General features: G+C 34.5%; 1 protein-coding gene across 1 annotated transcript; it reads left to right on the forward strand.

The window, feature by feature from the left end:
* Positions 1-14,672: 14,672 nt before the first annotated feature.
* LOC148621028 (uncharacterized) lies at positions 14,673-16,169 on the forward strand. The gene is made up of 3 exons (XM_088575028.1): positions 14,673-14,902; positions 15,137-15,284; positions 15,471-16,169. The coding sequence occupies exons 1-3, from the start codon at positions 14,678-14,680 to the stop codon at positions 15,998-16,000; spliced, it is 903 nt and encodes a 300-aa protein (XP_088431154.1). The 5' UTR covers positions 14,673-14,677; the 3' UTR covers positions 16,001-16,169.
* The last annotated feature ends 427 nt before the right edge of the window (positions 16,170-16,596 follow it).

A 16,596-nucleotide genomic window follows, 5' to 3' on the forward strand; every position in this document is an offset into this window, starting at 1 on the left:
ATCTGTAAATAACCATTGTGAATGTCCAGACAATGCAGATGAATTGCTCATTTCTCATTCTTTCATTCCAGACTTGCCTTTTTTTATGTTCAATGTGCTTCAGTATTTCTTCTGTTCTGAACCTATGATTTCTTGCTTAGAATGCCATGTACATGTAGTAAAATATACAAATGTTGAAATAATTGAAAGGGGCATTGAAATTGAAACTATGATACACTGGTTAAAAATTGTATTCTTCATACTTTACATGTGCCTTTTGATTTCTGATCAGCAATAACTGTTTTAGAAGTGTCAGGGGTTCAAATTTACATTCAAAAGTGGAAAGTCCTTGACTTTTGCAAGTTTCAAAACAGTAGCCTGCTTGGTGAAAATCAAAAGTCAATGATAAAGTGTTTAAAGAGTTTAAAGTGCAGAAACCATATGAATGAAATTTCAAAGGTCCAAAATAAAAAATTGAGGGTCCCAGACCTAGGGTCATCACTAGTTTGAACCCTGCAGTTTTCTGTAGATAAATGTGTATAAAATAATTTGCCCTCTGTAAATACATTGATTAATTCAGGACTGGAAATAGAAACTGGGAGTAGAAACATAAACTAAAAAAAAAATAATTCATTCAATAAATTTGTGAAACAGTAAACTTGTTAAATTGAAAAGTGATTATACTCGGAGGAGATTAAGATTTGGAGTTTTTATTGTCCATGTAAAACATTAACTTTCAGAAGAAAAAGTACTTCAATAAATTTGATACACTTAGTGAAAAATGAGTCAATAATCTGAATAAGTTGTTAAGTGATAATATATAAGAAAATGCAACTCAAGGAGTTCACTTTTGATTTGACTCACTAAAGATTTTTGAAATCTTATTTTAAGGTATGTATAATAACAGGAAAATGTCTAATGTACTATGGTAAATTATTGCTTTATAATATTCTGTGCTGATTTAATGTATGTTTGTTTAAGATTGTAATTGTTCAGTATTTGTCAATCTAGTCTGCTCTTGTTACAGCAAGCAATATAGTAAACTTCACAGAATATAGTTGGTATTCTCTTGATTAAATGACCACCACCTGATGAACTTCCTTGAGTAGTTATCTGGACAATTGACAACAAAATTTAATCTTTAAATCAAATTTGATTTAAATTTCTTATATATGATAGAAAGTTCAGATCACCTTGTTAACTACTGAAGACATTTCATCAGGTAATGGTCATTCAAGGGAAGACCAACTCTTTTTCTTGAAGTTAACTATGATACTATCTGTAGTTTACTTATCTAACTCTACTCAATACTGACAAGAGAATTTTTTTTATTATGCAAACCTGCAAAATTATGTTACAAAACTTTTTTTTTTAGTTTTGAACTTACGTTTAGTAGTTTGCTTCTTAGTCAAGTGAATGTTATTCATTTATAAATTATTATAGCACATTCAATGGTAATGTTCAAGGAATAATTAAATGACAACTACCTGGTAAACTGCATTAGGTAGTTATCTGGACAATTGACAAGGAAATTTAAACTTTCTATCATATGATGGGTATTTAATTCTATGTATGACAGACATTTAAAATCTCCTTTCCAACTTAATTGTTAACCTCCAAATGTGATTCAGCTTGTGAATATCATTTCATCAAGAGAAAACCAACTCTATCTCCTGAACATGATCAATGTATGCACTGTGAATATCCATTGACAATCACTTGATATTTAAGTTATTATTCTATAGTTTGCTTAAGTAAGTCATGTAATTGGAATAGATTTTATCTCTGAAAATTTTATGTACTCGTACTAGTTCAAATTCTAATAAGTTTATTCTATTAAGTAATATATTTCTAAGTTCGGAATTATTACTATTTTATACTAAATTTTGTTCACCTATCCATTAAATTGAATGATTTTGGGGATGTGAATTAATGGTCATTACATTCTAGGTAGTTGTCATATTTGAATAAAGTAGTTGTTGGAAGCAATTACTATACAAGTACATGTATACTACTGATTAATCTCAATTAGGATGATAAATATTGTTACTCTAATGAGCTATAGAACTTTTATCAGATAGACCATAGATTTAATCGTCAACTCCAAAGGTTGGGCTATGATTTAAAACTTAAATAAACTTTGATAAAGTACTTGTATCTTATTTGTTTCTGACATCCGCTTGAAATAGTTTTCTAAAGCAGTTAGCAAAAAGATAGAAGAGAAATTTGATGACTAGACTTACTTCTTTTCACATTAGCCTATACTCAATATCCATATTGATGTTACAATTTAAGAACTTTAGTATTGATATAATGTGTAGGCTGAGTTGTTTAAGTCTTTATTCTCAGGAGAAAAAAATTTCCATTGGATACCTAACATAGATTGTACTAGTCTTATCTGTTGGATAATTTTTGTCCTGCAGATGAACAACCAGGCCCTGAAGTTGTTCTTACTGGTTTTGCTGATGTTTTATGCAATTGTATGTCAGTTTTTTAATATTTCCATATGAGGAAGATATGCCATTGTAAGATCTGAACAAAAATTGGCAAAATGTTCATCCTTGTAGGAGTTAACAAGACCTTGTAACTCAAATGTAAGAAACTTACTTAGTTATTCCTCATAACAAGATATTTTTCATGGTAGGAAATTTTTGAGAAAATGAATTTTGATTTTCTTACTTTGCTTTTTAATGTTCTGTATAATTTAAAAATTGTACTAAATGATAAAACCGAAGTTAGTACTATTCACCTTGACCTGATAACAGTTTTATAGTTGAGCTAACAAGAAAGCTTCAGCCAAAAGTAGAAAGTTTTTGGAATTGGTTGTAACAATTACCGAAATTTGTAAAAGTTTGAATATTTAATGAAATTCTCAAATGAACTGATGGTTTTAGTTGTGGTATATATCCTTTAACCACAATCAATCACTTCCCATAAAACTCTCAGTCAAATGACAATGTGGGATGTAAAGAAGACAAAATACTGATACTGACAAACAAAAATAGGTCTAAATATTCTTATTTTCTTAACTTTTAAGCTGTTTGTGAGAAGCAGTAATGCATTGCTTGTTAACTTTGTTTGTTAGAAATTGTTTTTTAATGATCATGTACATATGGGGAATAAAATGATTCTCAACTCGTGTCAATGTTATTTTCTTCTATTATGAAACTTATAGCTTTTGAATAAAATATTGTAACAAATGGATAGTGACCAATACACAGCGGCTAGGGTAACATCCTTTTTCATCCATCCATTTCTGGTTTCCAGGCATAAGTTGACAAGAGATTGAGGCATTTCTTCAAACTTGCCACAAACCTTTATGATCATATTGATATGATGTACATGTTCTTCAAGATTGAATTGGGGTGTGAATACAGTTTCATTAATTTCAGCCAAAATTATGGCTCTTTGTCAACAGATGATTAAAAAATGAATTGGAGAATTTTCTAGAATGGTTTATAAGATATGGATCAAGATAGAACATCTCTATAGCTAAGGTTGTAATTACTTGGAAAGGCATAATTTAACCTCTTTACCAAAGTTGATTTTGGATGAGAGACTACGGTTTGCATTAATTTCAGATTATAATTGCTGGGTTTTAGGTAACAAACATAAGTATAATTCAAAATGAATAGTGCAAGTCTAGATTCTTTAATGAGGTCACTTTGAAGTAGGACACACTTAACATAGATGATATTATTATAAATGGGGGGAAAAAAGACTTGGCACGGGTATCCAGGGATACATCTAACACAAACAGCAACATCTATCTCCCCTTAATCAAGCAAGAAAAGGAGAAACTTGAGAAAAGTGAGAGTAAAGCAAAAGATGTTGAAAAAAGTTGTTCTAATGGTAGGAATATAATTGTATACCTGGCCTGAAATGGTTTAATTTTCCTAAATTCCCAGATCTGATCCGAAAGAAAGAATATCGCTTAGCTAGATTATTTAATGTCCGTTTCCGCTATATAGATGACGTATTAACTTTAGGTTACAGACCACCAATTCAACTAATGAGCATTTGGAACGTACGCAGAAATTACCCCTGTTCCTCATAGTGCTGTGAAAAAAGTTCTCATCTCATTTACAAAATTTAAACAGTTTCTGAAAGGAAAAACATTTCTGTACATTTTATAGGTGCATTTTGCTTCTTGTGATGTGAAGCCTAATCTCCATAATGATTTTTAAATATACCCCTATCTTGTGAAAACACTGGGATTTCCCATGCTATTTATAGACACTTCACTTCCGGTGACCAGTACTGCACTGCAAGTCTGCTAACCCCACATGCCATTCTGAGGATTGTGAGCTGACATATGTAGAATCATGCTGATATATAGTCCTCTGCAGGTTAAAGTTAAGGTGAAGTCCAGAGAAGCCATTGAATATTGTGAAATTAGCATAGAAGCCTATGGGAAGTGGAATTAGTGGTTTTTAGCCTTAAAACAATTCTAATTTCGGGGATTTGATACATCGCATCTACCCCAAGGAACTTGAGATAAAGAATACTACAGAACTTTGAAGTCAGCCTCGTATCTTAACCTACACTTAGAAATCGATGGTAAAGGAGAACTATTGACGACAAACATGATGACTTTTCATTCAGAATTGTCAACTTGCCTCTTATCTGTGGCAACATCCCTTCAGCACCTTCGTATGGAGTGTTCATATCACAACTCATACATTATGCCAGAGCTTGCCGAAACTACGCAGACTTTTTGAATCGCTCTAGAATTCTAACAAATAAGCTTCTGGAACAAGGTTATGTTGCTACAAGATTGAAGTCATCACTACAGAAGTTTTATGGTCGTCATTATGAACTCTTGGATCGTTATGATGTATCCATATGCGTCATGAAAACTGATTTATTCAATGTGTCATAGTTTTCCTTTCCTCTTTCGTCTACCCCGGACTTGACTTTTTATGAGAAACTCGGCGGGTGTTTCTAGAAAAGCTTTGAACGCTTACCCTACCGGTGCATCTTGTCCACGCTCCCAGTTTTTAGAGAAGTCCGAGTTGCTCATTTGCTTTTGTTACTTTGTATGTATGATTTTAGTTACTTCATGTTCTTTGTTGTGTATGTCTGTTTTCCAAGTCTGGTCTTTGTCCCTGGATTACATTCTTTTGATTACCGCTATAACCATGGTTCACCTGATTACTCTTCCAACAATTTGTTCATAACCCAATCAATAATTATAATTCATCAATTTACACAGGTAAAGATGTCTGTAAATTCTAATTATTTCCTAATACATGCACATTAAAGATGTTAAAAAAGCATATACATGTAGCCTAAAAATTTAATATTTACAGGCGATATATCTTCAAGTGATATTCGAACGGAATTGGGCATAGAGTCGAAGTCCGACGATGTTCCATCTGAAGATTGGGCAAGACGAATTTACAATCTTTATAAAGATAAGAAACTAACTAATGTTATGATTGAGGCTGAGAGAGAAAGGAAAAGAGAAGAGGGAGAAGGTGACGAGGGATTCTCTGAGCCATACAAGTGTCGGAGACAGAAATATGCCTTTATCAATGGTCGTATGTTGGAAATAACAGCCAAATTGTGCAATACCATTAAAGGTATATAGAGAAGAGAGAAAACTAAAGACGATATTGCTTCGAAAGAAAAGGAGGAACTCAAGCATTTATACGTGTTTTTCGGGCCATCAGAAAACGCTCTGTTTTTTATTGAGAAGCAGATCCCTGAAAACCGATTTCTTATCGCTGACTCACCACAAGCTAGGAAACGTTTAAGCCGTTTAATTGGAGCAGTTCATAGTTTTGTGCGAAGCTGTCGGGGGAGGGGGCGTTTTCTTGTTGTAGAAGGCAGACTGAGGATTGATCATATCTTAAGCAACTCCTGTCAAATTTTTATTTAGTGTTTATTTTGTAAAATGCATTAACCTCTTGAATAATAGTACCTTTTCAAATTCGGAATTAACTACATAAATGTGAACTTCAGTTAAAAGAAATGTATATATTCCATTTAGTTTTTTCTTTATGCTGTATTATATCGTTTTCATTTTTCATATAATATATATTTGAAGAGTAATAAATTGGTTTTGAGCATATTTTGTTTGCTAAACGAATACAAATTTATGGCAAAAAAAGAGATGAAACAAGTTATTCAACATTAAATACCAGTAACTCCTCTTTAAGAACCTTTAAAATCGTTTGCCCCTACCCCCTTGAAGTTGTGATTTTTTGTTTCACAATTTCAACTTTCAAAAATGCTCCTGCCTCGCTTCTCTCGGCATTGAATTATATCAACGCCCCCTAACCTGAAATCCTGGATCTATTCCCGAGTCAGTTAAGAAATAAATCATGGAAACAACATTTTATTGTTTTACCAAGGGCTGGCCGTTTATGTCGCATTGTTTTATCCCGAGCGATGTGGTAAATATCGAAGTTTATAACCCAGCAACACTGGGTTGTACTGTCAAATGTTGATATCAACATCACTTCAGTACATGCATGTATGTGATATTTTTCTAGTATTGAACGCCAGGAACAACCACGAATTACTTGTATTTGTATTACATATTCACGGGACTTCTGCTTATAAAGTTCATCTGCACCGTGATCATCTTGCATCCAAAAGATAAATATGTTTAAAACACGACAGAGGTGCGCCACTGATCTTATAATTTCGTTCTTCTCAAGCTGATGAAACAGAACAGAGCTAGGTGGACTCAAATCATACAGCTTAGAGATTTTCCCAGGCATGTATAAAAGAACCTGACACTTTACATAATGTGCATCCTAATCATCTTTATGAGTTTATTTTTTATTTTTTAATTATTACCGGTGAATCGATGCAACAGATAATATCCTCTTTTTGATCATTCTACGTTGTCAAATGCTTATCAAATGAAAGAAATGCTTCTTAAAACTTCAGTGTCTTTCTATCACAGCCGCGTTAGTCGTATGTAAATACAGTTGTAGTTATTTTGCTTATCTTGCATCCTATAAGCAATCACAGTTTCCCATGACGGTGCTGCGTGATAACTTCTGTGGGACCACCGAACCAGAATTCAAAGGTTGAGCGCCCTACCATATAGTAACCCGACTGACTATATCTCTCAAATATCCAGTAGGCTACCCTTAATATGCAAGAATAATCCCGCTTGATACAGAAATTTTTAATTATTTTTTTTTCTATTACACTATTTCACACGTTCTTCAAAATCTTTTGTTTTAAAACACCACATTAACTGACATTTTGCGAATATTCTATAAAATCAGTTACGTTCGCACAAGACAAATGGTATCCATATGAAAATAAGAAATGTGGTATAATTGCCAATTAAATACTCATATCCACCAAATGCCAAGCAACGTACAAGTCACCACACAGTCTTTAATTATGGGCAAAGACATATTGTAAAGGCCCCAAAGTAAATGAGGTGAACCTATTCATAAAATACGAATTCCACGTGCTATAAGTATGTTCAGCTCTTGGATAATAAAGCATGTATAAGACATAATATAATATCGTGATGTTTTGTAATATCGGTTTTCATCAGTTTTACCCATAGATTAAAGCCCATTTTAGATTTCAATCACATGAGTGAAATCACAATTCAAAAGTACGTACAGTCAATGACATGCTGTTAATGTTGGTTCAAACCCCGTCACATCGTGTATATTGAAAGAGAAACCAGGCACCAGTATCTGCATTTTAAAGTTGAATTTAACGAATTGAAATTTATAGCATTAATTTTTTTCATATTTTGAAATCTAAACATCAAGTGGATTGAAATTTCCTTTTTTCCTACCAAATGAAATCGACTTGCAGAGATCGAGAACCGTTGCAAGGCGAGTTTTATAATTTCGAATAACCAATCACAAATCTTATAGTCTATTCAAATGCGCCAGAAAAACAAAATTCGTCGCTTACGACGGAACATGATCTTACAAATTGACCCAGAATTTCTACACTGTCTCATACAGATTTCAGTGCTATGTTAATAACTCTCCAAGAAGTCAGTCTGTTGTTTAAAGTTACCAACCGTTGTTGTAGAAAGAAGACTGAGAATTGATCATATCTTACGCAATTCCTGTCAAATTTTAATTTGGTTTTTATTTTGTAAAATGCATTTACCACTTGAATAATAGCAGCTTTTAGAATTCGAGAATTTACCTAATAAACGTGGACGTCAGTTAAAAGAAATATATATACATTCCATTTCGTTTGTTCTTCATACTGTACTATGCTGCTTCTTTTCTCCTAAATACATAATTGAACAGCAGTGAATTGGCTTTGAACACATTTCTTTTTGCTAAGCAAATACATTTTTTTACGGCAAAAGGGTTAGGAAACAAGTTAAACAACATTAAATGCCCGTAACTCCTCTCTGAGAACATTAACTTGGTATAATCGGTAAGTATACAGGCGCGAATCCAAGGACGGGCGTACGATCCCTTAAAATTGGGATTTTTTTTTTCACAAGTTCTACTTTTAAAAATCTTACATGTATTTGCATTACATATGGGACTTCTGCTTATGAAGTTCATCTGTACCGTGATGATATTGCATCCAAAAGATGAATCTGTTTGAAACACGAAAAAAGTTTCGTTGTTCTCTAGCTGGAAGAATAATAAGGGGAACCAAGGTTATAGCGGTAATCAAAAGAATGTAATCCAGGGGCAAAGAACAGACATGGAAAACAGACATACCCAACAAAGAACATAAATTAACTAAAATCATACATACAAAGTAACAGAAGCAAATGAGCAACTCGGACTCCACTAAAAACTGGGAGCATGTACCATGTGCACCGGTAGGGTATATAAGCGTCCTCTGCTATTCTAGAAACACCCACTGAGTTGCTCATAAAAAGAAGTCAAGTCTGGGGTAGAAGAAAGAAGAAAGGAAAACTATGACACCTTGAATAAATCAGTTTTCATGACGCATATGGATACACCATAATGATCCACGAGTTCATGATGACGACCATAAAACTTCTGTAGTGATGACTTCAATCTTGTAGTAACATAACCCTGTTCCAGAAGCCCATTTGTTAGAATTCTAGCACTATACAAAAAGTATGTGTAGTTTTGGCAAGCTCTGGCATAACGTATGGGTTATGATATGAAAAATTCATACGCAGATGCTGAAGGGATGTTGCCACAGATGAAAGGAAAGTTGACAATTCTGAATGAAAAGTCATCACGTTTGTTGTAAAGTTTGGTCAATAGTTAAATAGTTTAATGAACTACATGTATTTCTAATTCTCGTATGAATTATATTTATCATTCTCATCCCATTATTATAATAAATGGGGGGTTTTGAAATAGGTTGCTTGATTCGCTCTTTGAAAATGCCTAAACTTCTAGAATTTCTTACGTCAGAATTAAGTAAGTTCCAAAATCTTATTGTGTTAAAAAGAATGATTTACTAGGCTAGCCAAACGGTGCTGTTGTGCAACATAGTCATCATTGTTTCACAGGTTATATTGTGTTATTTCACATAATAAGGGGGGTAATAGATCAATAAGATATTCTGGGGCAGTATTATTATGAATAGATTGAGGCGTCGATGTTTTCGCCTATCCACTAACCGTTCCCAACCGGTTCCAAAGTAAAGAGATTCCCTGCTGGCAAACAGGGGCAAACCTGTTACTGTCCTGCCAGCTTCTAGTTGTAATTTTTCTAAAGTATCAGATTCTACCTCTGTACAACAATCCCAGACCTCACACGCATACTCCATTACAGGTCGAATAAGCGTCAAATATATACGAGCAAGATTGTTTGTATTCAACATATATTTAAGCTTTTTAAAGCACAATTTATTCTCATTGGAATGCCGACCGTTTGTGAAAAAACGCTTCCCCCACACTGGACTAATATGTTGTCGTCCTTGGTAGAGGGACCAAAACAGGATAACACAGATTTATGGTTTTCCACAATCTCTTCTTTGGAGAGTGTAGTAGCAGTATGGGTCTTACCACTGCTATTATTTTCTACGTCTACCTCTGATAATAAGAATTGGATGTAAAACATTTTGGGCTTTGTCTGCTGGCACGACAACATATTTGTCATGTATAGAAGACAATGTTTTTGTAACATCGGGGTCTTTGACAACTGATGTAGCATTGGCACTCATTGACCTACTTAAAACTTTCATTCGTTTCAAAATTAAGGAACTCACAGCCTTTAACAGAGAATCAGGGTATTCTTGTTCTCGTTTTATCCATTTTCTTGGGTAGTCCTCCGCGGCATCCATAGGGACTTTTAAAAGTTATAATTTCCAATTTATGGAGCGTGGTTCACGGTACTTGGGACCTTTAGAAAGGATATTACGCAGAGATTCGTGTTCGATGATGGTTAGATCTCCCGTAACGACGTGGCCGGAAGGACCATATTTGAATGGATAGTTTTTGTAAGAACAGTCAGGAGGTTTAGCTTTGAAGTCCTCAGTCTCGAGGTTCTGCAATAGCCTTTTATAACTGAAAATTTCGGATGCAATGGGTGAAGTACAGGAATATGAAATAATTGGTTTGTCTTTGAAATATGGGGGAATTTTTGTTGGTAACGTTTTTGTGATGGAGAATGTTAGCCAAATTAATTGCACCTATACCTTTGTTGACAAACGGTAGAGGAAGAAATGATCGTTTTTCTTCACACAAACTGATTTAAAGAGTCTGTAGAAACTGATATCCGAGATGATGGCAACAAGTCTATATAATGATGAGGTAGATTCAGAAACAGGAGTGCCAAGACTTGTTTTGTAAAGGGAGTGTAGTAGAGTGAGAGGTATAGAATAGAGTTTGGTTCCAATGTGATGAAGTCCAAAGGAAGGAGACCATCTATGCAGACATCATGTAACTTAGGTGACATATAGTGGCGATAGCCATAGAATAGAATAGAGCTGGTGGACTCAAAGCTTACTGCTTTGAGATTCAGGCATGTATAAAATAACCTGATACTTTACATAATGTACATTCTTATCATCTTTATGAGTTTATTTTTAGTTTTTAACTATCGGTGAATCGACGAAACAAATAATACTAAAATGTTCACTTTTTGATCATTCTACCTTGTCAAAGGCTTATCAAATGGAAGACAAGCTTCTTCAAACTTCAGTGTCTTTCTAGTTATGCAAATGTACATAAGAAGTTTGCAACCGTCAGGTCCTTTCAACCAGTTAATACAGAAGGTGTTTGAGAGGTGATGCTGATCTTGCATCCGATAAACAGGCACAGTTTCCCATGACGATGCTGAGTGATAACTTCTAGGAGACCACCGATATAGATTTCAAAGGTTGAGCGCCTTACCATAGTAACCCGACGGTCTAAATATTTCTTTGTCAAATTAAATTCAGTACGCTAGCCTAACTATGCAAGTGTAACCCCCGCTATATACAATGAATTCTGTTTTATTATAACCTATGGTCCTAATTACAACCTTCAGTTTTACACGTATCTTTCAACCTGATTTCTTTTTGTTTTAAGTACTAGTACTTCTCTGCTTAACAATCAAGCAAAATGTGTATAAGGTGTGGTATGTGAAAAAAAAAAAACAAAACAAAACAAAACAAAACGAAAAAAAACAAAAAAACAAAAAAACGCAGAGATCGCATTGCCTTGCCACATCCAAGTCTTTGTATCTCATAATCTCAAAAAGTAACCATCAAAGTGTTAATGAGGTTTGCCTTTTTAAGATATTGATAAGTCAAATTAAGTTCAAATGTACAATGGAAAAATGGGGGGAAAGTTTCCAGCTTTTTTTCTCAATATAGCAGTCAAAGAGTCTCCATGTCATAGATGCTTCTGGATAAATATAAATTGCTTTTTAGTTGTTTTCTAGATGCATTGCATGTATAAAGCATGAAACATCATATTAAGAAAAATTATGTGCCACCCGTTTCCTGATCCTTATACAGAATGGTACAACATTTTACGAATGACATTATGTTCTATAAAACTCAGTTACGTTGATATTCATGCATCCCACGTGCTTTAAGGAGGTAGACCTAGGGTAAGGGACAAAACTCTTACAAATCATTTTTTTTAGTAATTTGTATGCAGCATTTTATATTAAACACCAAAGTGACGTGGACTGATTTCATTCTGTTTCAAATGAAAGCTTGATAGGCTTTGGTGAAATTGAGTATGATACAAGAATATCACTGGTTTCAAATTTTGTTTGTAAAACGTGGTGGACGCGTTTTCAACAAACAGTCGTCATTCCAGTGGGAACAAATTGTGCTCCTCTACATGCCGACCTAATCCTTCACTCTTATGAGGGTTTAGCTAGATCCCTTAATCTCAGTTTCCGCTATACAGATGACGAATTATCGTTAAACAATCCTAGTTTCTGGGATTTCATACATCGCATCTATCTCAAAGAACTTGCAATAAAGGATACTATAGACACTGTGAAGTCTCTTGAACTACACTTAGAGATCGATGGGAAAGGAAAATTATTGACAAATTATACTACAAACGTTTGTTTAAATTTACCGACTATGTGCCACGTCAAACTGAAAGAGACTTGAGGTATCCAGTTGGCCCTAAGAATTCGTGAAGAACATGCATTAAATATTATATTCACAAAAACAAATGGCCCTTTAGAGTCATCTAAATATTTCAAAAAGAATCTTATATTGATCAGAACCAAGACAAACTAGCTAAGAACTCCCCCCTCAAAAAAGGGAGGAGCCCGTGTGTTTTGCTTTTATTTGTGACCACTGTGGGTAGTTTGTGTATATACATTTAATAAAGGACAGACACCATTTTATAATGTTCATTTTCTCCCATGATACATATATCAAGAAAAACACAAATGTACACGTATAATATTAATCGATTGTTTAAATTAATCGTACTAATTGTGTAATGTATTTTCCAAAGTGGGCAGGCTTAAAGGGGAAGGGTTGTGTTCACAAGTACTTTTAAACCACCGCATTTTTTTGTGTGCTTGTCCCAAGACGGGAATTTCTGGCCTCTGTATGTATTGTTTCGTTTTCACTTTTAGTTTTCTTTCATGTTGTTGGAGTATACCAGCGCAACCTTTCGCGGTTCCTGTGTATGATGTTGCTTTGAGGCCGGTTGCAGCCTGCCCTGTGGTGTGAGGGTTTCCTCGCCATTCTTTGACGACCAATGGGTGGCCTTGAGCTGCCATTTTTCATGCCAATGGAGTTATTTAAAAAATAAATCACGGAAACTCCATTGTATCATTATTTTACCACGGCTTTCCATTTATGTCGCATTGTTTTAAGGGGTTAAATAACGACATAAATGGCCAGCCCGTGGTGAAATAATGATAAAATGTAGTTTCCGTGATTTATTTCGATTCTAGTAGGACAAGTTTCTTCATATTTTCTTAATAGACACAGCCTATGCGTTGCACAAAATGCTGGTCATGTGTTTGTCACTTTTTTTACCACGGCTGTGGTCTAAAGAGCCTTTAAGCACGTCATATTAGAATTCTAGTATTGAACACCAGGAACAACCATGAACTACATGTACTTGCATTACTGATTCGTAGGACTATGTACCATTCTGTGTAAGAATAAGGCAGTTGGTGGCATATCATTTTTCTCAACCTCGAATATATTCAATATGTCTAAAAAGCAACCGGAAAGCTTCACCGGCGAATTAAGATATTTTTTGACTGGTTATATAATGAAAAAGTGCGGGAAAATTTCGCTGTCATTTTTCCAAATTGAAAGTGCATTTCAACTATGTTCGACAAATCAGTTATCTTAAAAAGTCTATCTTTGTAAACACCTTGATGGTTATTTCTGGAGGTCATGAGACATAAATACTTACATAATGCAATAAAATATCTGCGTTTTTTTTTCTCCAGGTGCTACATCGTATACACATTTTGCCTGATTCTGAGACAGAGAACTACTTAAAATAAATATGTGACACAACAAAAAAGTCTACCAGTGATCTTAAAATTCAAATTATTGATTCTTATATCTTTAAATAGCTAGAAAATATAGAATAGAACTGGGTTGACTCAAAGCAGATTGCTGAGTGGCTTTGTCAGAGATGTATAAAAGAACATACTGTGCATTCGTGTCACTTTTAACTTGTAAGTAATTCGTGAATTTTTTAAGGTTTTACTTTGACTGAACAAAAATACCCTCTCTTCATCAAATTTATTCAATAAAATCCAAGCTTCTTTAAAATTAAGTGTCTTTCTTTCACGGCTGCGCTAGTCGTGTATAATTCATTTCCTCTCTATATACTAGCATATTTATTCGAGGAAGACGCACTCCCAAATAGTTAGTGTGTGGAAACGCTCTCGGACCATCAATGGTCTGGGAGTAGGCTAAGGCGTCAACACAGCAGCCAAGCCGTTGGTAGGACATACACTGAACGAAAGCTGGGCTCCGTTGCCACCAACGACTAATAGACTGATTAACAGAATCCCCGTAAGGGGCTGTCGCGAGAGACACATAATGGTATTCGATACCTTAAAAAAAAAAAAAACAATTAACATCGGGTTACTTCATCATGTCAGCAAGGCAACACAGAATGTGTTTGAAAGGCGATGCCTTACCATAGTTACCCGATTGCCTTATTTTTCTTGAAAAAAAATTCTCTATTAAAATGATCATAAAATTTATAACTTGCTCTAGTCGCTGCGTCGTCTAATACGCCACGTGGTTTAAGGACGTCGACGACGTCACAGTCCGACGTTGTTCTACTTCATTAGCGACCATGGACGTTAATATGGAGGAAGCAAGTAATTTCACTGAGAGACGAAACTTTAAAAGTTTCGAGCTAGAAGCCGCTCTCGTTAACACAGGTGACGCAAGCGGCACATTACAGTACGGAGAGGCAAGTCGAAGAGAGGAATCTGACGACCTGGATGTTCAGTTTACCGAACTACCAAAAGAGAAGTGGATGGAGTCTGATGATCTCAACAATGCCTACGAAAGGTGTAGGATAGAAAAGGTATCGACGCTTGTTATGTACTTCTTTCTCTGAATAACGTTCTTAGCACAATGAAATAAAGATTAGTAGTCAGTAGATTTGTCTATTCTTTTTTATCGCCTTTTTTTACTCAGAATTTGTTTCTAAAGATCGCTGCTCAACCAAGTTGATTACTCTAAATGGTTCATATATTTCAACAGCATTTTATTTGAGGTTATTTTCAAATTGATTATACTACCTTTATTCTAATTTTAGGAACTACAGAATACGAGCAGTTACAGTGATGTGTACAGGGATACATCTAACACAAACAGCAACATCTATCTCTTAATCAAGCAAGAAAAGGAGAAACTTGAGAAAAGTGAGAGTAAAACAAGAGATGATGGAAAAAGTTGTTCATATGGTGAGAATATGATAGTATACCCAGCCTAAAATGATTTAATTTTTAAGCAATTTGTTCATAACCCAAATCCTTTACTCATCAATTTACATTGGTAAAGATGTCTGTAAATTCGAATTATTTTCTAATACATTAAAAATGCCAAGAAAAACCTTTATAAGTAGCCTTAAATTTCATTTTTTTTTACAGGCGATATACCTACAAGTGATACTCAAACGGAATTGAGCATACAGTTAAAGTCTGACGATGTTCCATCTGAAGAGTGGGCAAGACGAATTTACCATCTTCATAAAGATAAGGAACTAGCTAATATCTTGATTGAGGCTGAGAGAGAAAGGAGAAGAGAAGAGGGAGAATGTGACGATGGATTCTCAGAGTCATACAATTGTGGGAGACAGAAGTATGCGTTCATCAATGGCCGTGTGTTAGAAATAACAGACGAATTGTATGATACCATTCAAGATATACAGAAAAGAAAGAAAACTAAAGAAGATACTGCATCGAAAGCAAAAGAAGAATTAAAAAAGATATACAAATTTTTCAGGCCATCAGAAAACGCTACGGTTTTGATGGAAAAGCAGATCTCTGAAAACCGATACCATTTTACTGACTCCACACAAGCTGGGAAAAGTTTCAGCTGTTTCATTGGAGCACTTCGTGGTTTTGTGCGAAGCTGTCGGGAGGCGTTTTCTTGTTGTAGAAAGCAGAATGAGGAATAATCATATCTTAAGCATTTTATGTTGAATTTTGATAGTTTTTTTTCACTTTGGAAAGAACATTTACTTTTTGAATAATAACTGATTTTTTTTTATCTAACTCGAGTATTTACCACATTGATGTTGACCTCAGTTAAAAGAAATATATTCCATTCCGTTTGTTCTTCGTGTAGTATTATATTGTTTTTTTTTAAATAAAATTACAAATAACGGCTAAGAGGATTGGGCACAAGTTATACGACATTAGAAACTAGCAAGTTCTACTTAAGATCCTTCTCTTAGTATAATTGGCAAATCAATTCAACCTTTCTGAATAAAAAATAAAAGCCAACTTGCACTAACAACTAAGTCTTAATCGTAGTAAAATAAATATTATTTAATCTATAAGACAGAAAATTCTCATATACCCTTCTTCAACTCTCGTTGACATACGGAATATGGTAATACACTCAGTCATACCGACCTTTGCCTCTGCCTCAGATAATTCAGAAATTATGATCGATGCGATATCATCCGGGATAAAAGCCTCTGCGCGCATGTCAGGTCACACTTTTATCTGGACGTCCTCGGAAAATGAGTTTTTTTTTAATTACCTGTGT

Source organism: Perna viridis, chromosome 3 (assembly GCF_037379345.1).
Source record: "Perna viridis isolate PV_CMFRI_1.1 ecotype Kerala chromosome 3, ASM3737934v1, whole genome shotgun sequence".
NCBI lineage: Eukaryota > Metazoa > Mollusca > Bivalvia > Mytilida > Mytilidae > Perna > Perna viridis.